General features: G+C 37.4%; 5 protein-coding genes across 8 annotated transcripts; 3 read left to right on the top strand and 2 right to left on the bottom strand.

The window, feature by feature from the left end:
* Positions 1 to 237: 237 nt before the first annotated feature.
* LOC105688184 (CREB3 regulatory factor) lies at positions 238 to 6,217 on the top strand. The gene is made up of 5 exons (XM_012404305.3): positions 238 to 1,980; positions 2,307 to 2,723; positions 2,808 to 3,296; positions 3,420 to 3,542; positions 3,699 to 6,217. The coding sequence occupies exons 1-5, from the start codon at positions 1,353 to 1,355 to the stop codon at positions 3,791 to 3,793; spliced, it is 1,752 nt and encodes a 583-aa protein (XP_012259728.2). The 5' UTR covers positions 238 to 1,352; the 3' UTR covers positions 3,794 to 6,217.
* Positions 6,070 to 10,303, bottom strand: LOC105688204 (spermine oxidase). The gene is made up of 4 exons (XM_012404324.3): positions 9,967 to 10,303; positions 9,134 to 9,674; positions 8,604 to 9,025; positions 6,070 to 8,439 (listed from the first exon to the last, which is right to left on the bottom strand). The coding sequence occupies exons 1-4, from the start codon at positions 10,145 to 10,147 to the stop codon at positions 8,009 to 8,011; spliced, it is 1,575 nt and encodes a 524-aa protein (XP_012259747.2). The 5' UTR covers positions 10,148 to 10,303; the 3' UTR covers positions 6,070 to 8,008.
* On the top strand, positions 10,186 to 13,567 carry LOC105688197 (protein TAPT1 homolog). Its single transcript, XM_012404315.3, has 7 exons — positions 10,186 to 10,476; positions 10,888 to 11,042; positions 11,118 to 11,215; positions 11,403 to 11,737; positions 11,834 to 11,931; positions 12,028 to 12,243; positions 12,307 to 13,567. The coding sequence occupies exons 1-7, from the start codon at positions 10,290 to 10,292 to the stop codon at positions 12,892 to 12,894; spliced, it is 1,677 nt and encodes a 558-aa protein (XP_012259738.2). The 5' UTR covers positions 10,186 to 10,289; the 3' UTR covers positions 12,895 to 13,567.
* Positions 13,568 to 13,813: 246 nt separating this feature from the next.
* LOC105688171 (GTP-binding protein 2) lies at positions 13,814 to 18,552 on the top strand. 2 transcript variants are annotated; one of them, XM_012404284.3, is made up of 7 exons: positions 13,814 to 13,970; positions 14,949 to 15,268; positions 15,408 to 15,725; positions 15,838 to 16,098; positions 16,181 to 16,583; positions 16,860 to 17,145; positions 17,253 to 18,552. In XM_012404284.3, the coding sequence occupies exons 2-7, from the start codon at positions 14,968 to 14,970 to the stop codon at positions 17,535 to 17,537; spliced, it is 1,854 nt and encodes a 617-aa protein (XP_012259707.2). In that variant the 5' UTR covers positions 13,814 to 13,970; positions 14,949 to 14,967; the 3' UTR covers positions 17,538 to 18,552. The 2 variants fall into 2 exon arrangements, with proteins under 2 accessions (XP_012259707.2, XP_012259698.2); XM_012404275.3 differs by lacking the exon at positions 13,814 to 13,970 and adding an exon at positions 13,997 to 14,815.
* Positions 18,553 to 18,669: 117 nt separating this feature from the next.
* On the bottom strand, positions 18,670 to 24,288 carry LOC105688215 (serine protease persephone-like). Of its 3 annotated transcripts, XM_048655016.1 has the most exons (5): positions 22,956 to 24,270; positions 22,807 to 22,889; positions 21,424 to 21,639; positions 20,409 to 20,653; positions 18,670 to 19,942 (listed from the first exon to the last, which is right to left on the bottom strand). In XM_048655016.1, exons 3-5 carry the CDS (start codon positions 21,563 to 21,565, stop codon positions 19,334 to 19,336), a joined length of 996 nt encoding a protein of 331 aa, XP_048510973.1. In that variant the 5' UTR covers positions 21,566 to 21,639; positions 22,807 to 22,889; positions 22,956 to 24,270; the 3' UTR covers positions 18,670 to 19,333. The 3 variants fall into 3 exon arrangements, with proteins under 3 accessions (XP_048510973.1, XP_020709452.2, XP_012259759.2); XM_020853793.2 differs by lacking the exon at positions 22,807 to 22,889 and having other exon boundaries at positions 22,950 to 24,288; XM_012404336.3 differs by lacking the exon at positions 22,807 to 22,889 and having other exon boundaries at positions 22,956 to 24,278.
* Positions 24,289 to 24,838: the final 550 nt, after the last annotated feature.

The raw sequence follows: 24,838 nt of genomic DNA, 5'->3' as shown, positions 1-24,838 counted from the left end.
CTCTCATTGTGGAGTTTTGGTATCACAACGTTGGTCAACCTGAATATTTATTTTCATTTCTGCTACAACATGTGATTTTATGACAGTCGCGTCTTTTTGCTATCGAATGCCAAGATGTAATAATTTCAGAATTGGTACCGCTGTTTGAGATACTTGATTTTTACCTTGAAAGAAAAAAATACATCGGATGACGAAATAAAATGATTTATTTTGAAAGCGCGCTAATTTCCGATGACAGTCGCCATTCTGTTTTTTGCCAAGTGAAAAGCAACCTCGTGTTACAATGTTTATTTTCGATCGGAATCGGCTATTTGATGAAAATTAAGGGATGCAAAGTTCATTCAATCGTTTGCATGAGCACAAATTGTTAATTAATGAAAACGTTGCGCTGATCCAAGCATTGACAGCAAGTAATTGCGGTAAAAAAATAAACGATCTTTCTACGCTGAGGTTCTAGATTCTCCCATATGAGGTGGCATGAGCATCACTCATTGGCCGAATCTCTCCCCCGATTGATCGTGTTCGTGTGACCTTTTTCCGTTTATGCAAAACTTTGGGATATTTTTCTCATGATCTCGTGGCAAAACAACAACAGGCGAAATAATACTCTTAAAAGTTGTACCAACGTTGCTTCTGGCGGGTTATTGCATTAATAAACTTTTGTATACGAGTGCTGTGCAGTGTGTGAAGTAAAAGCAAATGAATCATCGCCGAATATTGGAGAAATAAAAACATTTTATGGATTTCGCGATGTTGTCACGGCGAATATTTGCTGATTGAAAGTCACGGTCATGCGTAAGGGAGGTGAAGACGGAGCCACTATGTGATCCTAGCACTAGTTCTGCCATCAACATCAAGAGAGAAAATAATTATTTAGAATTATAACAGTTCTAATTGTCGTTATACTCGCGTTCGGTCTCTCTTTCCGACGTCTTAATCGGGCACTTTGCCTGGTCATTTTCGTTTTCATTGTCATTGTCATTCGCGAGCGTCACTCTATCCCTATTGTTTCCACGCTTGTAAAACCTCTTATCTATCAGCCAATAAAAGATTAGACAGATTTAGCCCAAACAACATATTGGCTGCCATAGCTGCTGAATATCCGTCTCTGCTTTTATTAGAGAGAGTTTGTTGTCAATACTCGTACACGCGATAGTCTCTCCAGGTCATTGACTGTATAAAGTATTACACATTTTCAAGCAAAATAAATAACCACTGACAAATGAAATGTAAAACGTCAGGAGGCATTGATCAATACCTCAACTGACTGACGATTCAACATTTATAAAGCTATCATTGCCCTTTAAAAATCTGGTTTCTTCCACTACTCTTCTGGCAAATTCTGAACAACAATGGGAGACACTAGTTATTCAGATTTTCTCTTGAGCCTTGGAGGCAGTGGCACCATTGACGGACTTATCAAGCAAGAACCAGCTCAAGAAATGGTGCCGTCATCGGCATCTGTCCCAATCCCTGGTGGCCATAGGGGTACCAGAGGTGTTTATGATCAGTTTTCGCCTTCTCCATTAACAGCGCCATCAGCCTGGGGACCAAGACCTGATCACGTGATATCACCTTTTAAACTGGATCCGGATCAATTAGACACTTCTTTTAAAATGGATGATGACGATATATTTCAAGTGGACAAAGCAGACTTGTTCCAGGGTCCTACCTTGGCTGAATTGAATGCTAACGACGATACTCTCTTAGGAGATTTGAACTTTGATGATTTGCTTTTACCTGAAGAACAAAATCAGCCATTAAAGCTCAACGATGCAATCCAGTCATCTGGTTCCCTATTTAGTGGTGTATCCACGTTTGTTTCTAGCAGTTTTCCACAATCTGGCCCTTTATATCGAAACTCGCATATGTATCAAAATCCTTCTGCTTTTCATCTTAACGGAGGTGTTAGTCTTATGGAAACTGCAGAGACAGCAAGTCCTCCTGCATACCCTAGCCCAGGGACCAGTAATGCTGCAGGTACACAAAGTGGAGCATTATTTGATACATTTCAATTATATTTATTCTCCAGAAATTCTTTCACAATACCAGCAAAATTCTAATAAAGCTGCTAATTAATACAACAACTCATTATGATTAGCTGGTACATAAAGCAATGCGTGGAATGATAAGCAGTAAATGGATCTGATTGGATGTTGTATTATTTTTCAACCAATCTATTAGAATTGCTGCATAGCACTTGCTCAAACTTGTGTGTTGTATTTCAATGATTTGATTTTTCTGCCAAGTTCCAAAATTTGAAATCACTTACACCAATCCTTTGTTTGCAATATTTTTTAACACAGGAAGCTCCACAGCCAGTTCATCCACATCACCCCACTTAGTAACGCGTAATCCCGCCCAATCTACGCTTCATGAATTGTTATTGAGAAGAGGCGACAATCCGCCAACCAGCCCAATGAGAGGACAAGTAGAACCTGCGTTGGTTCTTGGTGGAAAACCCCGAGCCTCACGTTTATCGATGTCTGCACCAACACAATCTATGGGACTTGAACAAATTTGGGCTCGGAGGGAGCCACGACAGCATCTATTGAGTACTGGTAGTTTGGGATTAGCTGAAGCTGGCTCTACGAGCAGTCTGAGTACAGGAGGCGCACTTAGCCCAGATCCACTCAGTTATCCTGATCCATTTAGCCATGATGAAGGATATGAAGACAGTGACGACGATAGTGATCATTACGACGACTATAGCTCGGATAATGGTATTATGTTTTGCCATTCAAACTGGAATTCCGGGAGCTGGTCGCTGTTGGCAGTATTTTAATATTTTCAAACTGGGTTCGCAGACTCAGGAGGCAGTGACGTGGAAGATCAAGGAGGAGTGAAAGTTGCGGTTACCGGAGACGGAGTCAGAGATAGGCATAGCAAGAAGGAGCGCTACTTTTGGCAGTATAATGTACAAGCTAAAGGGCCGAAAGGTCAGAGGCTAGTGGCACGAGCTCGATTGGAAGATCCACACGTTTTAAATGAGGCTACAGATCCTGTATTTAGTCCACATTGTGCACTCAGAGGCATAAAGCACAGCGGCAAGGCTCGCAAAGGTGACGGCAATGACCTTACACCCAACCCTAGGAAGCTGTTCAGTATTGGACGAGAATTGGACAAGCTGGCTAGAGTTATCAACGATATGACTCCTGTCTCAGAATTACCGTTTAATGCCCGGCCCAAAACTCGCAAAGAAAAGAACAAGCTTGCTTCACGTGCGTGTCGCCTTAAGAAGAAAGCTCAACACGAAGCCAATAAAATCAAGTTGCATGGTCTTGAGCAGGAGCACAGTGAGTATATTTTCTCACGGAAATGCATTCTTTCTTAACTGTTATGAACCACACCTTCCAATCTCTAGATTCTGAAGAATGAATTTCTTCGACAACCGAGTTATAACCATTAATTGTTTCTAGGACGACTGATTTATGGTATAGCGCAGATAAAACAAACATTAGCTGCCAAATTAACTGAGGCCAACCCCGAAAAGCAGGAGGAAATGACACGACAAATGGAAAAAGTTTGCAAGTCAGCAACTAGTGAGTATTTCATAAAATTTGCAGTGGAATAATAACATAATTTTTCACACGGAAATTTCTAGAATCCTTTTTATCCAAATTCTTTGCTCGATGAATTGGATTTCTGGTAAGCGTCACCTTATATTAATGATATCTTTACATGTATTCCAAATGAAGAAGTGCGCATCGCAAGCCATTCAACTGAATTCGTCAACAAAGTGTTGGATAAAGTTAGAGCTGGGGTGCCTGATGGAGGAATCGACGATTTCTAGTATACAGTTGTCTTCATATAGTGTGTTTCATTCAACTATCTACAGAGAGTGGAAGAATTCATGGGTTATATGCGACAGCAAGGCTATATTTTTATGACACGGTAAATAACTGTTAATTTATTACTTATCATTACTTATAATAATCTATGTTACGTTAGCTGTAAACATATATGTATCCGAGGGCTGTATCAGTACACCAAACCAATTTCCATCAATTTCACAGTTATGCTTCTTTTTTCCATTTTTAAATGCATATCACAGACTGCTTTATTTTTCATTAGACCATCCATAAATTACTATGTTTTAGTATATTACAACTTTGTTGTATTGATTTTACCGTATTATGAGTCCAGAAAACGTTGAAAAGGAAATGACATCTCTTGAGTAATGTGTTATTTGATATACAACCGGGTCATTACTACTATAATTGTTTTTTCTTTATTTTATTTTATTTTTTTTGTTTGTTCAGCAATCAGTGACCGATAAATTCTTAGATTTATTTAATGGGGTTTGTTCGAATAATTTACTGGGAAATCAATCTAACTAAAATTATATTGTATAACATGTAACGTTGGTAAGGCCCTCGGGTATAGAAATATAGTTGACTCGGTCTACCTCAAAAAGAAACTCTATACCTGCTACAAATATTTAAATGGCAAAAAAAAGGCAAAAATTATTCAATTTATTAGCGATATACATAAGATATACACGTACACTATTAATATACACCCGATGTAAAAGCAACGCAAACTGAACATTAATTTTAAGTTATTAGATTGGGAAATTGCTCTGGCAGCAATTCCTTGTAACATTGATATATATTACGTTTGGTTTTTAAATATTTTATTAATATATCCACTATAATATTGGATTACAACATAAAAATATTGTCAACCTAGAGCTAAAGTGATGCCTAAGGTAAAAATGATGAATAGTTCGAGCAATTCTAAAAAAAGATCCTCTTTTTTCCAATACTTGTAAAAGCATGCGTGCTTATTTGATGACATTCTTGGGTAAACTTAGAGAGATATATCATTTTGACTCTAGGTATTCGAATAGACTACAACATATAAATATATAAATATATATTATATATATACATATATTTTTTACATTACTTATAACGGACCCAATGTCGGTCGGGATTATCACGTTGTTTTGAGAATTTTTAGTTGAACGTAGAAGACTAAACGGCGAACGGATTAAAATTGAGAAAAGGAAATTGAAAGTAAAGAGTTATGAATAGTCAAATGATATTTAGCGATTCTATAGTTTAGTTTTTTTCTCAATTCTAATTTGAATAAAAATTCTGCAAATTGAAATAATTCATATGTATAGACAGGCTACAAATGCGTGATTTTAAAGGGACTTTTAGTTTCTGGCCTATGGCTTTTTATTTTTCCAGAAGTTTCTATGAGTCGAGATGATAAGAATTTGACGTAATTTACAGGGTCTTCTGGCATGCTTGCCCAATGTGTAAGCATTTGTTTTCCCTTTGGCATCACACCCTCATTAAAATCAAACTGATTAAGAAAAAAAATACAATTTCTTTTTCAATCTAAAGTCACCACACCATTTTAATCTGTAGCCTGTACAACTCGTTTTAAATATTAAAGATGTATTTAAATATACACAGTTTTGTTTTGTAATTATTTTTAGAAAAATATACAATATTCGTAATTCACGATGATCATGAAACCAAACTTGTACGTAGTGTCAGAGAATTGCGATGGAAAGTCGTCGGTATTTTTGTAGCGCTTTTTATATCCTTTTATATCCAGAATCTGTCAATATGTATGATAATAAATTAATCTGTGGAATCTAACCATAGTAACTACGAACAATTCAATGAATTGATCAGGTATGTTCTGCCAGAAACATGATTGAAATAATTTCCAGCTTATAATTATTTCCATATGAATTATAGATCAGATTTTAATAACTCCAAATGATGTCCCACTACGATGTCCCCGATAGTTTGCATATCCCTAACTAAGGAAAATTGGCCACCAATTTAGAATCCTGAAAAGCTGGACAACAGGTATGGAGAATATTCGTAATCATCTGATAACGTCGTCTTTTTGTGGCAGTGTTGTACATAGGTTCTGAATCAGGTGGAAATAGTTACTTAATACTTATCATGGTCTTTGATTAATGATTCTTGCTATTCGGCGATTGATTTTGTGGATTGTATAAATTCAGCGGTTACTCATTCTTGGGATTGCAAGACCCTTGTAATTTGTAATGGAAAGTGATTATAAAGATGCACAATCATGTTGAAGGTATTACGGTATTTTATTCACATTATATTCATATTAAATATTGAGTAACGTAAATATACAAGTATATATAAATAAATAATGCAACATCTGTAAAAGGCTACAAAATAACAACATAATAAAATTGTGATCAATTGAAACTGAAGTCAAAACATTTTTAATAAATTTAATTTATTTTCAAAAAGGAACAATATCAAATACCTAAAATAGGTACCACTCATCATACGCAAATTGGCTTTGGCTTTGTGCAATGGCATATTGATGTTGAGTAGTCATTTCATAATACCTCAAACGGTGTTATGTTGAGGTATCGTATATTCCAGAAACTGGAACTTCGTACCTCAACTTTTGAATAATTGTTAAAAAAATACTCTAGAAAGTTGAACAAACGTGCAACGAATAATACTATACGGCTGCAAAGTTCCCTACAATACAAAAAAAAGGCTATCAAATTTCTAAATATGTTACAGTATCATCGATGTCTACTTTTCAGTGTTCTGTTTGCCAAAAAATATGGTATCACCACGATTGAGGCATAAAATCTATACTTCTTTGCTAATAAAATGCACGTCGATCACTATTTCTATTGACACTAGCAAAATCAAGCCATTATTCCAAGTCAGCATGAACGTGAAATTTATGACTAGATAAATCTCACCTTAGTATTTATATCAGCAAGTATAATAATCAATCAACAATTATCTACAATCTTTATCAATTTCGCTGGATTTTGACACTACCGGACTCACAAAACTTTCAGAATGCATGTTACTCTGTATTAAGGTACTTTGGTATTGAAAGATCACAGGGCCCTAGCTCTGTCATTGATAAGTGACAGATAATAGCTCACGTGTATGAATCCCCTTACTGATATTATTTACGACTCAGTCACGTGTGATGAAAACATTGATAAATTTTCATTAGCGAATTACTGTGCAGATATTTTTTTTTTGTCATATTCGAAAGAGATAAAATTTATCAAAAACGAAGTCATAAGTCTCTGCGGTACCAATGGACAGAGCTAAAGCTGCTTATAGCTATCACACATAAGCATGGTAAGGCTATTTACGGCGAGCAATAATCCACCTGTGATTCAAAGAAATAGTAATAAAGTGATCAATGCAAAACTTATTTAACAAGTTATCAAAGAGGGTGTCATGCAATTAATTGAACTTATTTGACTAGAAGTAATTTATAGTACAGGAAACGTATCTTATCAATAAAATTGTTAGAGCTTTAGCTTTAAATTTGCTGCCTTAATTATGCATTACGCTGTTAAATAAAAAGTTAATTCTAGATAGGCGATTTTATGTACAACAGCATACGCACTTTCTAATGATATTATATTTACAAAATTACGATCTAGGTATGCGTGTGTTAATCGAAGAACCATATACACCGCATGTGTTGAATTAGTAATAAACAAATTGTTACAGTCGTACGATTCACAAAACTGGAATACGTTATAGTTATTATCTACTGGCGGGTTCCGACATAGTAACAGGGCAATAAAAATCTTAGCTTGGAAATTTATTAGTCTCTGTAAATTGTTCTAATAATCATTCGAAGCAAGGTATCGATTTCTAGACAATGAGATCTCATTGATACGGATCTATTGTGATAACTGGACATAATTTTTCTGGAATATCGATCAGTTTGAAACTGTGGAAAAATAAACAAAAAACAACAGATTGCACAGCACATTTTGTGACAATTACAGGTGTACACTTTCATACGTCCAATGTAATTTTTCAATATACCGCAAAATATTCCTGATATTCTTTCTGCCAAATGCATAACGATGTTAGATCAAAAGGAACTTTTTTAAACGTGCGCGTAGAAAATTATTCAACGTTTGTTTAGGCCACCCTGTAAGTTGAACTTGTGAATCAATTATTCTTGTTCCAACACAGAAGATCGTCGACCCATAGCAACCCTAATCTAATGAAATGCCTTGGATCCATGAGCTAAGATCACTTGTATCTTCGCAACTGAGACTAAGCGGCTGTTTCTCCGTTTTTCTCGATTCTAAAATAGTTTGTGCAGCTCGTCTGCCTGTTAAGTAAGCACCATGGACAGTACTGTAAAATGAGGAGTGAGTATGTTCGCCGGCAAAGGTTACCCTTATATCCGATGGATCGTCCCGGCATCTCAGAGGTTCGACAATACTCTCGATGTCAACTTGACCTGCCCCGACTGCCATGGATGTATAAGAACCTCGGGTGAATGGTTGTGTATGCCACGTGGTCCTCACACATGATTTTGGAACAGGGACAAATGGATCGTGAAGGAATTTTCTTAGAATAGATGTACATGTCTCGGAAACCTCTTCTGGGGTAAGTCTTTCCATGAATTCAGCCGCTTTGCCTAGTGCAATAAAAAATAATACTTGATTAAATGAGCTTCAGTTACCAATTATAATCTAAATCTGATAACTTTGATTAATGGGGATTATTTTTGTACATGTAGAAATTCAACTTGGCTATTAGTTATCATACTGAGAAATAAATCCTCCAATTGTCATAACTTACCAGATATCCAACCCAGAAGTAAGGTATCCGAAACTTTACTGAAAGAATAAATTTTCCGAAACCACGTTTTGCTGAGATCTTGTTTTTCACTTTCTGTCAATCCTCTGTCATCCCATAGAAGCATAACTTCCGATATTCCTGGATTCAGAAAGGGTCTTTCATATTCCAAAAATATTTTATCTACAGTTCCGAACATGAGGCGGTTTATGGCGTCTACTTTGTAAGTTGGTAATTGTGGTTGAAACAGCGTATGAGCTTGTTCTTTCAGAACACCCAAAGGTAAGGTACAAATTATTTTTTGGGCAAGAAACGTTTTGCCATTACTACAAGTAACCTCGATAGGCCATTTCTTTGCAGTACTTCGAATTACAGTTCTGTCAGAATCATCTGAATCTGTGCTGTCTACGTCTACTGTGTCCCACCTGCAAAGATACCCTAAAATAAGTACTGGAAGAATTGCAAACGATCTTTTGCTCCATCGACCCAAGCTTGACCACAGAATCAAAAGAAAGATAATATTCTGAGCTGACCTTATATTTGTAACAGCATGTCTAAGGCGAATGGAATTTTTGGGAATATGTCTGGCGACTGGTTCAAGAATGGCGCTATACCCTTGTGGTAAACTAATATTTCCACCCTGTAGTTCTGCATATGAGCCCATCTCAAGGAGGTCAACTTCTTCCATGGTATCACAGCCAGTAATGCATGTTTCTCTTTTGAGCAAACAATCAAAGAGTAATTCCCTTCCTCTTCTTTCTTCGGGAGGTAAGGAAGACAGATAAAGGTCCGCTTCAAGGGCTATATGGGCACCTACGCTATCAACTCCATCAGGAGGACTATAGGCACTCAAGAAATACTCTTCACAGCGTCTTAGGAAACAGACATATGCTTCGTATATTTCTTGAAGTACTGGAAATGGGACTTGTTTTCCATCTTCCATTGCTGCCACTACCTTATGCGGCTTTGGTACACTTACTATGTCTATTAATCCATTAGCCATTGCTAACTCAAACATCGGGTTACCTAAGACTCCATGGATCCAGTTGGCTCCTAATTCGACTTTTTCATTTCCTGTGAATGTTCATAACAAATAATGAAAGTTTAAAGATAGCATGGAGTGAGTTTTAGTCATTTCTGTTGAATTTTTTCAGAATATGTTCGAAAAATATGGTTCTTACTTAGATTTGCGAGTAGTTTAAAGAAAAAGTGCATTATGCAATTATACCCATCAAATCTGATAAACCAGAATTTACACAAAAGCAACTATTCCAAGTATAGATTCATCATAACATCAACAAAAAGTTCATTCAGAATAAAAGCAGCCGATAATGGTAGGCATCTTTAAGGTTATGGTCGACGTTACCCATTTCTATAGCAACAATGCGTCCTCCCACACGTCCTCTTGCTTCAAGTATGATAAAATCCGATTCTCCATTTTTTAGAAAGTGATTTGCAGCGGCTAACCCAGCCATTCCAGCTCCGATAATTATTATTTTCGAAGAAATTTGATCATCTTCTGACTCTCCTGTCGGTGATGCCGCCATCTTTAAGTTTCTGTCAATCAACTACCAGACGACGCAGAGGGAAAATTCCACGAGAAGCAAACGGGGGAGCTGTTCACCAGAGGTTATGTCCGTCAGTCAAAATCACTGATCAAAATAGTTACGCGACGTATGTAAAAACACAATGAACGCAGAAGATGATAAGCTCGGTCACGGCAGAGTGATATTTCCAGAAAAAACACACATTAGATTTCGAGGACCCCCTAAGAGTTCCGGATTACAAGGGAGTCGTATAGAAAATGTTAATGTTCATCCTACACGTCCCGCAGCCACCAAGCTGTCAGCCAAACAGAATGCAACAAAAAAGCACGGTAGATTTACAAAGAAATTTAAATATTCAAACAGTACTAGGCCATATTGATTAGAAGGAATGATTTTCTCCGATCCTGCAATAATAATCTCCAGTGCGAACATGATGTAAACATGTTTCTTGAGGTTATGTTAGGTCCTTTTTTACCTGTGTATATCATTATCATATATTCCTATATTTTTTTGTTATATTAATATAAATATTTATTTATAAATCGACGTGACCTAAAGACATGATAGTAATTTACAATCTATGAATTTGTTTATGCTCGCCAATTAACAAGCAGCTACCCTAAGGTACAAATTATTGAAAATAGATTGATTATTATCACTGCATACTTTTGGTTACTGATAATTCTACTGAATTCAACTTCTGAAAACTCTCGTGATCGAATAGCATAATATGCCCACAGGGATATCTCTGGGCCAATTCTTGAGAACTGAGTTAACGCGGGGTTATCAATTGGAAAATGACGAAGAACGGTACTCCGCTAGAAGGGAGAAAATCTATTCTTTCATGAAGATACCAAGAGAACTTGAGAAGTTTATGGCTTATGGGTTTTTCCAAGTGAGTGTGTTTGAGGGTGTTCGAATACTCCAAACAGTATTTAATCATATCTACAATACTTGATATTATTATTAGTGCGCAGATTCATTCCTTTTCGTCTACACTTTCCTGCCATTGAGATTCCTCATGGCTCTTTGGGCGGTGGTGACAAGGCCACTGATTCGTTGCTTGGGGTGAGAAATAGCTTTTTTTTTCAAATTGAACATTCAGAGAAGAAACTGGTATCTCCTCTCAGGCAGGGCTAATATGGAGAATTCAATGGTAACCGTAATAGCCTTGTCACAGTTGAGCCTAGATTCAATTCGTTTTCTGCATCATAACCAAGATCAGGTAAACTCATTTGGGTATTTTTTCCTGCAGGGGAAAAAAAATTAATGGTAAAAAGGGAGAACGATTGCTTCGACCAGCTGAGGTTTGCGATTTGCTCAAAGGAGTCGTTGTACTTGGATGCTGGGCTGCAACTTGGCGAGTGGACACTTCCATGATGTATCATCTAGTGAAAAGCCAATCAGTGATCAAGTTGTATATATTTTACAATATGCTCGAAGTTGGGGATCGACTCTTCAGTGCTTTTGGTCAGGATACAATTGATGCACTGCTGTGGACCGCAACTGAACCTCGTGTCCGTGCAAATTCCAACCATACTCGACACCTCGGAACGCTACCACATCTGCTTTTTGCCTTTGCCTACGTCTGTATCCTTTTGCTATAAAACTCAGAATCTAAAAGTGTGCGATATGTCAACTCTTCTTCAACTACTTCAGATTCTTTCCTTAAGATAACTTTGTCAGTACTGCACAGTATATTGGTACTTTTCCAAGCAACTACACTTAATGTTGCAATAAACAGTAACAACAAAGCTTTGCTAACGATCATGATGTCTAATAACGTAAGTTATTTGAAATCATCAGAACAACTATATTCACATCCATGAGAATATAATTATTTTATCTTAATCATTCAACCATTCCTTTTGCCATTATAGTTTGTTGAACTGAAGGGGTCCGTCTTCAAGAAATTCGATAAAACCAACTTGTTTCAAGTTTCATGTAGCGATGTGCGGGAGCGATTCCATTTAGCTGTTCTACTTCTTGCTGTCTGTTTACAAACTATGAAAGAATATGCTTGGCGAGTAGACCGCCTCATTGTTCTTCTGCCTGATTGTATTCTTGTACTTGTGGCAGAAGTTCTTGTCGACTGGGTGAGCATAAGTATAATTTTTAACATCTGATAAATAGAAAAATAAAAACTTGGTTGCTTTTAGGTAAAGCACGCATTCATAACGCGTTTCAATGAACTTCAGTCTACCGTGTATAGAGACTACACCGTAAGCCTGGCTTATGACATGGCACAGACGCGCCAGGAGACAGCATTTTCAGACCAATCTGATTTGGTTGCGAGACGAATGGGATTTATTCCACTTCCTCTTGGTGTCGCAATGGCTCGTGTCCTTTGCACAACTTTGACACCCAGTGCCAGACCAGCAAATCTGATTCTTTTGGTATTGGCGTATCTTGTGCTGATATCTTTTAGGATACTGAACAGTTTGGTCATTTTGGGCAAAGCTTGTGACCTGATTGCTTCGCATACTCATTCAAACACCGCAGATCCAAAATCATCATCGACGCCACAGGAGGCGGAATCAAACAATGTGGATACGGCCAATCCAACATTAGCAATGGCCATTTTTTCCAATAGTGCAGTGAGCTTAAATAATGTGTGCCTCAACGAGGCTCTGTTGAAGTCAGAAAACCTTGAACAGGGTACAGAACCTGCAGCTCCTTCTACCAAAAATGTAGTAAGAGCAGGTAGCGAACCACTACTTCCTCAAGGGCAAGAGTTTTTGAGCTAAACATTTCATATTCTCTTGTGTTATTTTACATAATGTAAATATTTAAAGTTGTATATATACACGTATGTATATATGGAGCATGTTTCAGCATATCTGCTTTATTTGATTTTCTGTTATTTCATCCACGCCAATGGCATCTGAAATGATAGTTACCTACGGATGATTTTAAGTATATGAATATTAAGGGACATTTCTTTGCAAAAGTTGTGAAAAAATTTCCAGCGCCAAGATGAGGATAAAAATTAGACACTTTCAAACTAAATTTTTAGAAGTGATGATAAAGGCGCAGTTATAAAATTTCAAATACATACGCGCTCTAAACTTCACTAGAAAAGTAAAATATTAGAATCAAGCTATACGACGCAGCCATCATTGCAATAAAAAGTGGTGCTTGATTTTGATCACCTGAACTTTATGTGTATTCTACTCGCAAAATTTTAACAGATGGTTAATTCATCGATAATTAGAACTTCGGATTTCAACAATTGGGTTCCAATTACAGTACAATGTCTAACGTTAAATCGACTATCTTTTCTTTATTTTTTTTTACTCTCAGTGATGAAGGCTGATCATGGACATGACAACGGTGTTTGCTTGTAACTATTGTATATTAACATCGGTGTAGCATTAAGTAATCTTTTCTAGATTAAATAAACAAAGATTGTACAAATTAGCATATGAATTTTGTGTGTCGTCCTTTAATTTTGAAATAGAATGTAGTTAAAACAATATGTAATTTAATCCTAGCTGTGCTGTTATATAATTTTAATCATCTCCTTCAACGGAAATGCAAGTTCGAAATCTGGCCACAATTTGGCGGTACAAATTTAAATATACCGGAAGTTCAGCGGATCTATAATCATACAGGAAAAACTACGCGATTAGCCGCACTACCTAGCTCATACCCATTTTACTCAAAATTCACTGGCGCATTCGCAATGCGAACGAGTTGGAGGGGAGTCTGAGCAATATGGATGACGAGTTTTTCGCTGGTATTGGATAGAGTCTGTTTTAAAATTCATCGTTCGTCCTACAGTTTAGACAGTTTACGAGAAGTAAATTTTGAATAACTCGAAGTAAGTATTTCAGACTTATGACATTTCTAAATAACAACTTGTTTCAACGAGGATGACTGTCTTGAATTTTTTCGCGCAGGAAATCATGATTTGCGTTTGCTATTATTGTAATGTTGTGTGTTTCGTCACTTTCTGTCACTTCTACACTGATCACCGACATTCCTCCGAACAACAATACTTAAGACTTCAGATTACCAGCGGATTTGTGAATAATACTGTGCGATGTTTGTTAAGATTTTTAATGGGTCTTTTCAAATCAACCTGTCATTTTAATATTTTCTTGCATCACTCTCCGCTGCTTGCCCCCCTCTGCAACCACAATGCGTCACTAGACAGCTGTCAAAAGGGCATGTGACAGCTATAGGTAGATGTAAGAGGCAAGAGGTGTTTCAGAGTTACGACATCGTCAACAAAAATTTCAGAGTCTTATTTTAGAATTCGCTCAGCCGCTCATTATTGTGGCAGTGAAAATCATTGCATATTTTCGGGTATATTTGTTATTTGGAATTTTAGTATTTTAAAGTTACACATTTGTAAATAATAAATACTTTCTACCCAATCTTAAGCAACAGATGGATTGTAGATAATTGTTATGTAATAGAATGCAATAATGATTGTAGTTAGAAACTGACATGTCAAACTTGATTATACCGTTTGTTTGGACTTTTCTTGGGTACTTCAAAACACTACTTGTCATTTGCCAAACGTTATTTGTAGTTATATTCATACTACAGAAAACTATTCGACACGTAATTATGCGTAAACTTGCCAAAAATTATTTCTGGGGTAACAGCTTTGTTTACAGATGTTGAAAAATATTGTGCAATCTCCAAAGATTTGTGGATGTACGTATACCGATATCAGAAAAATACTCAGCATATTGGAATTTTTCAAAAGCTGTTTGCATACAGAATGTATATGAACATCCCGATATCATAACAAATAATACGTCTACCTTATGTGTTTGTGATTGTAAAGGTGCACTCGATCCATCCAGATGGAATCGTTTCTTGGACTGTTCGATCCAGGGGAGGCAAAGGGAAAGAGGAAGGAGACATGGGACCGTTTTGAGAATGAAGGGAACGGGTCTTCAGATTGTGAGAGCTCTAGTAACGATGAACTTGATCAAGAACAAATCAATTCTGATGGTGAAGAGCGGCTTCCTCCAGAGCCAGAGCAAGGAAATATTGAATATAAGTTGAAGCTGGTAAATCCCTCAAGCCAGAGGTTCGAACATTTGGTGACCCAGATGAAGTGGAGACTTCGAGAAGGTCATGGGGAGGCAATATATCAAATTGGTATGCCATTGAAAACCTTGAAGTGTTTTCTCAATAATCTCTAGTCTATTATTTTATTATTAGCATTTATTGATTTGAGAGCAGATTTCTAATAGTGACAAGAACTCATATTAATGCAAAATTTATTATTGTTAAACAGGTGTTGAAGATAATGGTCGATTAGCAGGCCTGTCGACAGAAGAGATGAAGGCTTCTCTGAAAACCTTGAGAGAAATGGCTGCCAGACTTGGTGCTACTACAGATGTTCTCAGAGAAAAAATGACCAACAACCATGTCAGTTGCAGTGACAAAGAAAAAAACAGACAGAACCAACAGAAAGATGCATCTGAAAACAAACGAGTTGCCGAAGTATTAGTCAAAAAACTACGCAAAGATGATAGAGAAGATCAAGAAAGTGTCGTAGAGTTAAGGCTAGCTGTAACTGGCGGACAAGATGCTGGGAAATCAACTCTTCTAGGTCAGGAAATGTGTAAAAAAAAATTTCAACCTCAGAGTGTAATAATTATGATATCATGCTTTACTAATTTTCACAGATAGATGCGTTGAATGAATTCTTTATTGTTTCACAGGTGTACTGACTCAAGGAGAACTAGACAATGGTAGGGGGAGGGCGCGGCTGAACATGTTTCGTCATCTCCACGAAATTAGAACAGGACGTACCTCTTCAATTTCCCACGAGATTATTGGCTTTGATAACGAAGGTCATGTTCTAAACTATGCAGAGATGAGCACGGCGGAAGAAATTTGCGAAAATGCTTCCAAAGTTGTTACTTTTATAGACTTGGCTGGCCATCGTAAATACCTAAGGACGACACTACTCGGGCTTACAGGTCTTAATGACGTTCCAATCTTGCATTCTACATAATGCCAACAACCATACAAATATTCTCAATGTATATTCTTTATTTATAGGATATTCTCCACATCACGTCATGCTTGTAATAGCTCCTCCAATAAACGAAGCCTTCCAGGAACACTTAGCACTTTGCCTTGCATTGAGGCTGCCATTCTTTGTGGTAATAACCAAAACGGATCTGGGTCTCTGCGAGGCTCGAAAAGCGCTCGCCCAGCTAGAAAGTGCGGTGAGAGCCCACGGGTATCCAAAGCGACCGGTTTTATACCCTGTTTCTGATGGGAATAGCAACGCGTCCAAAGCCTATGATTTGGAAATTATTCCCGTTTTTCCTGTGAGCTGCGTAACGGGAGATGGCCTGAAAGAATTAACTTCTTTCATCAGGGATCTGTCGCCTTCAGAAGTTGCTCCTTCAGAATCAGACCCAGAGTCGTGCCTGTTCCAAATCGACGAAACCTTCAGGTATCGTATTGCATTGTGGATGTACCGAATAAACTCTGAAAAAAGCCTTAACGCGATGGACTGCAATAATGCAGCCATACGTTGCGTCTGCCAAGAAATACTTTTTTTATCTGTTGACCCATTTTTCCTCTTGAAAACTCGCCCGTTTTACCGAGAAGAATCTACCTTGCAACATCGATTCTTTATTTTTAGACCATGATGTCTGCTTGCACAATGCATGGTACAAATAGTATGGAGAAGTCATTCATCTCTAAAAAATAGAACATGACTTTTCAGGGTAGTGGGACTGAATGAACCTGTTCTTGGAGGGTTATTGGTGAGGGGAATTATTGCTCCAGGAACTCGACTACTGGTCGGTCCTCTTCCTGACGGTGAATTTAGTCCAGTCAAAGTTGCTAGTCTACATAGAAACAAAGCTCCGTGTTGCCTGGTTCGTGCTTCCCAAAGCGCAAGTCTCACTATTGCTCCCCAAACATCTCGTGACCCTCCATTACCCCACCTACGACCTGGGATGGTCCTTGTCTCACCCAGAGATCACCCTTGTGCGACTCTTTTTTTCCAGGTAAGTTCAATATTCTCCCTCTTTCGCTTAGCTCTTATTAGCAGTTATGATACTGAAAGAACAGATGTGTCATTCCGAAATGTAAATAATCTTTTAACACATGACAGGCTACTGTTCTCGTCGTTTACCACGCAACGGCGATATATCCAGGATTCCAAGCAACGGTACATGTGGGAAATGTGCGTCAAACCTGTGCGATCGAAGGTATAATGGATTTGAAAGAGGAGGGACTCCAGACGAACAGCACAGCATCCGTATTGTTCAGATTTCTTGGCCATCCAGAATATCTTCACGTTGGAATGCGACTACTATTCAGGGAGGGACGTACCAAGGGCATTGGTAAGATCACCCAAATATTCCCTCTGATAGGATCTCAAAGTAGTCCGCAATAAAGGAAATTCATATATGTTTTAATCTTTATTCAAAAATGTCATGGGAGAACAGAGAAAAAGAATTGTTTATTTTAAGCTGCATACTGAATGCGCAAATTGTGCATTCTTTAACACAAAAAAAACTTTTTATTTTATTTTGAAAACGCAGTTCCTTGCGCTAAAATAAATCACATTTTTTAGTTGTTAATCAAAACAAATGGAGAAGAAGTAACAAATATTTAACGAACGTTTGTATGGTTTACATGGATTACAGAACGGTGGTTATTATAGTATGTATATTTTCAAACACAGCACCGATATCGGGTAGAGCAAAGTTGGGTGTAAAATTAAAAAATAATTAGGAAAAGATAAATATTTTTTTTGTCAGTATTGGTCAATCATTCTCCGCAGATAAGACCACTATTTTCGAATTATAAAGATGGGTTTATTCGTAGTTTCAAATGTGTAATATTTATTTGTCTTATTATGTAGGTAGTTCAATCGCAATTGATAACAGATTGAATTCTCTTACTATAAGTCTGCGTGTGATCGAAGTCTGTATTAGTATAAATTTGTAGGTCAAGTTTTGACCTGCAAGAGAGTTTGTTAACAGTACGTGAACTCCGTCTTTGAGAAACTCTCGAACCATAAGTTAACTGAATAAATCTAACTCGAAATTTTCGAAAGAACATGATACTAGATTAGGATCATAGCTGAAGGTTAAAAAAAAGCAAAACCTGTTGAATGTTACAAAATTCATGTCCTGATGCTATTTATTTGTGTTTGTACATAATACTTCTATCGTACTTAGAGGATTCTGTATTACTTATTGATATTAACTGACTAATAATGTTATAAATGTTAGATTCCTATTTTTCTTTTCCTCTATTTCTATTCGAAAGAAATCTTGGAAGATTACAATTCGCCTCTATTGGTTCGAATATGCTCCTATAACAGTTTCATGTCACCCTGAAGTTGGAATAGTTGCCTAAAAATAGATATATATTTTTTAATTAAAAAGAGAGAAAAAAAACAATGAACGAGTCGACCGAATTCCTTTCCCCTATCAATACACGATAATTATTACTTCTTTTTTTCGGTTAGAAACAGGGATGAATTCTCCTGCAAAAAACAAAGGTAAAGAAGTAAAACGTTTTGAGCAACATTTTTTATTAGAAACGTAAAAAATCATAATTCGAGATGTGCTGGTCTAAGTTCCAACCATCATTATTGGTACAATTCCAACAGAAGTGTACCAGCTGTAGAGGTGTAATAAATAGGATACACATTAAGTTTTTCTCAGCACGTCTAGAATGTTGCGAATCAAGTTGAAACTTGACTGCTAAACATACTAATATTTACATATTAAAATAATATCACCACAATAGCGCGTAGGTTATCCTAAATCTAGGAGTGTTCTTAAATTAATTTAGGATAAATGGAAGTACAGTGCCGAAGATCATCGGAAATGCTGGACGCCTTGTTGCTATTACATCGACTACTCCAGTCATCCCCTTCTATTTTGCCTCTGCAGGCTGACGTAATATTACCTTCACAGAAAATTTTTTTATGCCTATGCCCAAGTAAATCTCTAAGAACCATGCATTAAAGCTATTCCCATTCAGAAAATTAGGAAAGTTTTCCACAGATAAAGTCGTTGGAGAAACACTGCACGAACACAAAATGATGAGAATATTTCACTGCTTTCTGACTTACACAATTCGTCGGCGTGACGCGAGTAAATTTTTCAATTTTTTAATGCGATAACTATAAAGCTGTCTAATAGGGTCCACTGATAGTGATTATGTATTCAATATTCAAGATTCCGTATCCGATCTTTTGGATTTCGTATCAGGCCAAACGTGACCTTCGATCCAGCTTAAATAATCCAAAACAGACGTATAAACGCTAGGGGTCGTTCCTCCACACGCTTGTCCGAACGCTGTAACCCCAGCAACTGCGCTTGAAGATCCTGCAGATATTAAAAGGGGTCCTCCACTGTCACCCCAGCAAGTATCAGCCCGCCTTGTGGTGTTCGGATCTATCGCGCAAATCATCGTTTCATCGATACTATTCGGAAGTCTTGTACTAGGTTTATAGCTTCTAGAGCAATCTTCCAATTCAACCAAATTGAGGCCTGCCGCTTTCTTGAGTTGCGTTGTTTCCGAACCTTCGAAGTCAGTTACTCCCCAACCGAGGACAACCACCGTTTGATTTACCGACGAGTCAACGTCGTTGAGAGATCTTGTCATCAGACAAGCTGGCTGAACCGAATTTGTCATGCGAACTGGTTCTTTCAATTTTATTATCGCTATGTCGTTGTAATTTCTACTTCTCTTATAATTGGGATGTGGAATCACTGATAATACTGCTACTCGCTGCGTATCCTCATCGGCGTTCGTCAAATCCGTAGATCCGAGGCGCACCTATTGAGGATTGAAAAATGTTGATTTTAAAGCGCTCACGATTGTACAGATAATAATAATTTTTTCTCCCCTGTTTAGAAAAGCATGTCTTACGCCGAAAATCAAGTATAATTTTTGTCGCGGATTTATTCCGACCGCGTAATCGGCTATTTATTGTAAAACTTGCATAGGTGTGTAGGAATAGATAGGAACATGCGTATAACGAATAATCTACACTGAAACATTGACACTTCGCCGAAAACAAGTTTTCTAATTTATGTATATAAATAATTATGTTCCTGCGTATAAGACGCGACATTTTTCTTCTTTCAATTCGTTTGGTTCGTATAAAATTTTTCGAATCATTTAATTCTCTTGTGAATCAACAACGTTCGTTGTTTTCATAAGTTTCGGCGTAGTCCAATCATGCTTTTCGATCACACGTAAATACAATAATTATTTTTCAAACATTGAATCGATTTCTTACCTCGACTGGAACTCGTTCATCGACATTACTGACGCAGTGTGCGGCGGTGAGAACGTGTTGACGAGATATCAAAGTTCCTCCACAAGTGTACTTTATACCTCCTGGAACCTCTTCTTCCGCTGGTGCCTGAAATCCGAGGGCTGCCATAAACGGAAATTCGTTCCTTTTCGCATTGACTCCCCCCAGTATATGGAACGACACGGTTCTTTCAGTCGCTGAAATTTCGTTGCTGTATTCCTGGCACGCTGTAAACGGAATGAAACCAATACATTAACATATTACATTACAAAAAGCGGTTTTGGAAACGATCGAACTATTACGCGAGGCACCGCAGGACGTCAAATTATTAATTCCTCATGTCCCAGACTGAACGGTTAAAGCTTGCGGTCACCTCGTATCCAATAATTTACTTTACGTCACGGAATATTATTTATTCCTTTTACGCGCACATAAGTGAGACCAGACGTCTCATGGTATAATTGCGAATGATAACGGATAATTAACAGATAAATTCGATTTGAGATGTTATTTTGTACGGACACTTTGATTGGTTTATAAATAAATTTCTTTCATTTTTTCAACAACTTTCGTTAGTCACAAAATATTTCCTCGCAACGAAAAGGATCTTGAATTATAATCGATGTGATATTTAATCGGTGGGTCGGAGAGCGGGATAAGTCCTCACGGACAAATGTCTGATATATGCAGCTCATCCCATGCAAGCGTATAATAAATACATACGTGTTTTCTTATTGTTGCTTATACGCCGACACGATTACGTGTATATCCGGAGATGAACGCAATTCTTATTACAGTCATTAAAAATCCTCGGAGAAGTTTAAATATTCATACGATTCCATACCATTAAGTCTCATGATGTTTTCATTTTGAAACTACTGCGTCTGACCATTCCATAAAATCGTGCGGATTATGGCATGAGGTATGAATTTGTGTGTAAGAAAAAATGTCCTAAATTATTGAATATATAATTGTTATTTATTTCATTTGAACATACCAGCTTCGGCTCTGCGTTCATCTGGAGTGGTAAGTTTTTCACGATCGGTGATGTTGACGGAATCGCAGCAAACGATTTCATTAAAATCTGAGAAACCGCATCGGTCAGCTATGTTGTATTCCCCCTGGTGCAACTCTCGCATTTTCGATGGACATTCGATCAATTTAGCACATATGCCATATCCATTGCCGTGAGCGAGCTCGCACCGACTTCCCTCTGTAATATAGAAAATCAGATACGTGTATTTTTCAATTTACAGAAACAATTGATTCGATAGTTTGTTACATCCATTCTCGCGATAATTACAAAACACACTATGCTTTAATATTTTCTAATGACGTCTGCCGTTTAAGTAAGATTTCTATCGCATTTAATGTACATATCATTAACGAAAGCTAAAAGTCTCCGATCGCATCACGTTGATAAATTTCGACGACCCCAGGCTAATTTCAGGGGTTTACATACATTATCGTTTTCTGGAGTTACGTCTCATGACCTTGATGGTTTTTAAAATCGATTTATGCAAGCTCATTGCCAGCACTCCACAACGATCTTATCTCTCTGACTTGCAACTGAATCAACATTCAATTAATTCAAATATATCCGAAAAATTATGTAATATTTAACAATATTCAATGTTACGAAGTTCGTGAACCCGAAATTTAATAACCAAGGTCTAATAATAAATATGTATCAATATTTATCATTCATACGAGTGAAAAACTGAAATTTGAATTGAAAAACAAATATATTAAATTAAAACTGAAGAACAAAGTCAGGGAATTGGATGTGGAACAAAATTGGAACCATTTTGAAAATTTTAAAACATTGCCTGATAGCGATGTGTAAAATTCCTGGAAATTATTAGAATTAACAGAATTAACGACGTTGATTATGCCACGGGCTGAAATACAATATTTAACTGGAATCCAACCGTCATACTGCAAAATGCATACGAGTTATATCAGTCCCGAGTAATTTCTTGATGCTCTTTTCTACTCATATCGGTTACGAAGTTAGTATTATTTTGAATTTGATCTATAAGTCCTGAGTGATAACGGGAATAAATTATTCACCGCGTAATTTCAGTGTGCAATAGTATATGCACGATAAGCGTGGTGTGACCGCATGGTACTATCTAGTTACAGATAACAATTATGCGTTCAAGAAGACTTATAAATTTTGGTAAAAATAATTTCATTTAGGTTGCGGATATACGGTTACGCGATAAATGTTAATGTAGGTAAATTTAGCGTAAACATAATACAAGCGAAAACTTTGATAAAATAATTAGCATATAACGCGCCGTACGTCGCGGCAGAAGCTACCCACATTATCTCTGAGAGACGTACGAAAAAAATGGATAAACAAAAAAATTCTCACCAGCGAATTATCGCCTCGAGCTGATTTCGCGCTTCCTTAAATTATCTCGTGTCAAGGACGACTCGTATGTATCTCTACAGTGACTAGAAGATTGAGAGATTGATTTGAAAATTTCGAAAACGCAAATAGAGAAAATATTATACCCTCACCGTAGAGCTGGCTGTCCTCGTAAATCGGAAACGTCGGTATACAGGAAAATATGAACGTGCAGAGGACGAAGCAGATCCCGAAAATTTGCTGCACTAGAACACCCATTTTTTTGTCGTTATCGTTTTTCAAAAAATTATACAGCTGCGCCAGTCACTACAGGCCCATATAAACGACGTTGAAATATTCTCCTCTATTTTCGGGGTATTTTATTAATTATTTCACTCGCACTCGCCTATGTACGAATATATTATTTCATACGTCCGTATGATCCGTCGAGCAGAAGCGGAAGTAGGACTCGCGCACAGGATTATTTAAATGATGAATAAACAGCGCGTCGAGGCATTTATACAAAAATGTGAACTGCTGAATTGCGGCACACCTGATCAGATCCGCAGGGTTTGCGGTCCAATCTGCAACTGAACGCGAATGTCCGCGATGTCCTCATCTCAGGCGTTTTAAACTACCGACTACCACTATAAACTCGACACGTATTTATAGACTCCTCCTCAGCTGACGCATACGAAAGCTCCTAACCCGGCAAAATACTACAATACATTGTCTCCCTTAAATATCTTGACGGGGAATAACATGGTGAAATTTCCCCCACTTTCTCGAGCATTATAATATTCTAATATAATAACAATGCCTATATAATGTGCTGCATTGCAAAGGTGCTCGCTAAAGCCGTTATATTAATACCATACGTACAGCCACACGTGGGTAATTAAATATTCAATATGAACTCATAGAGCAACGAAAGATTCAAATGCGATTAGGCACGATTAGGAGAGAATCCATCGTTGAGGGTCCCGCGGTAGAAATATTACTTAAAATGACCGAAGATTATGACCCGAATACATCCGCATCCGCGCTATCTGATGAAATTATTACAGTTCCGTGTGAACGTAATTACGGATTTTGCGTACTTCCAAAATTAGACAATTAACGGAATGGTAATTTCTTGTAATAAGTTCCGGAAATGCGGTGTTGCGGTTCCGGATTTTCCGGTAAGAAGGTCCTTTTCCGTGCTTTGGTTGAAACGATCAGCGACCTCGTATTTGAAAGCTGCAGCTTCGGTAGATTCAACCAAGTTTTTAGTTTATTTCAGCGTTAACATTCGTTGTGCAGCTTCGTGGATTCCTCGTTATCTCATACACGATTCCGGTTCATGTCCGACGTGTAGTACAGGAATCAACTCGTGCGCTTCCGTTCTGAATATGATCTGCGTCACGCGCGTTCTCTGAACGAATGTTTTCTATTCTTTTTCCATCTAATTTCTCTCGTTTATCTCATCATTATTATTTATTTTTTAACATTTCATATCGGTCGATTTCCAGATTCCTTGAAACCCTGTAACAAACCCACAATCAGTTACAAGTAGAAAACTCGAAGGAAGAAAGTTTTTGCTATATCATAGGACATTGTTATCGCGCGTACGAATGATACCTGGACCTATAGCAATTGCTATGAGGAAATCTGCGGCGAAATTCTTATTTCATCGGTATACATCAACGAAAGGCGTTACATGGGGCACAGGTATGATTAACGAAAAGTGAACAACCATAAGCCAAAACTTGGCTGTTTTGCAAGGAGAAACCTGGATAAACCTGTTTAAACTTATACGAATAGTCTGGTGATTACTCGGAGCTGCTAAATGGCGTTCAAAATCGAGAAAAGATTTTTTTTTCGTTACTTTTTATAATTCATCAAATAAACTACGCGGCATTAGTTTTTTTTGGATCGCCTCGCAAGACGATTCGCCCAATTTACAGATATTTATTTTGACCATGTCTATGAGTCTGATACATGGAGAATATAAAAATTTATTATGCGATTTTGGTCATGCCTTTGTTGTTTACCGTTGCCAGCAAAAAACTTGCCG

Source organism: Athalia rosae, chromosome 1 (genome assembly GCF_917208135.1).
Source record: "Athalia rosae chromosome 1, iyAthRosa1.1, whole genome shotgun sequence".
Lineage (NCBI taxonomy): Eukaryota > Metazoa > Arthropoda > Insecta > Hymenoptera > Athaliidae > Athalia > Athalia rosae.
This window is presented reverse-complemented; position numbering and strand designations above follow the sequence as displayed.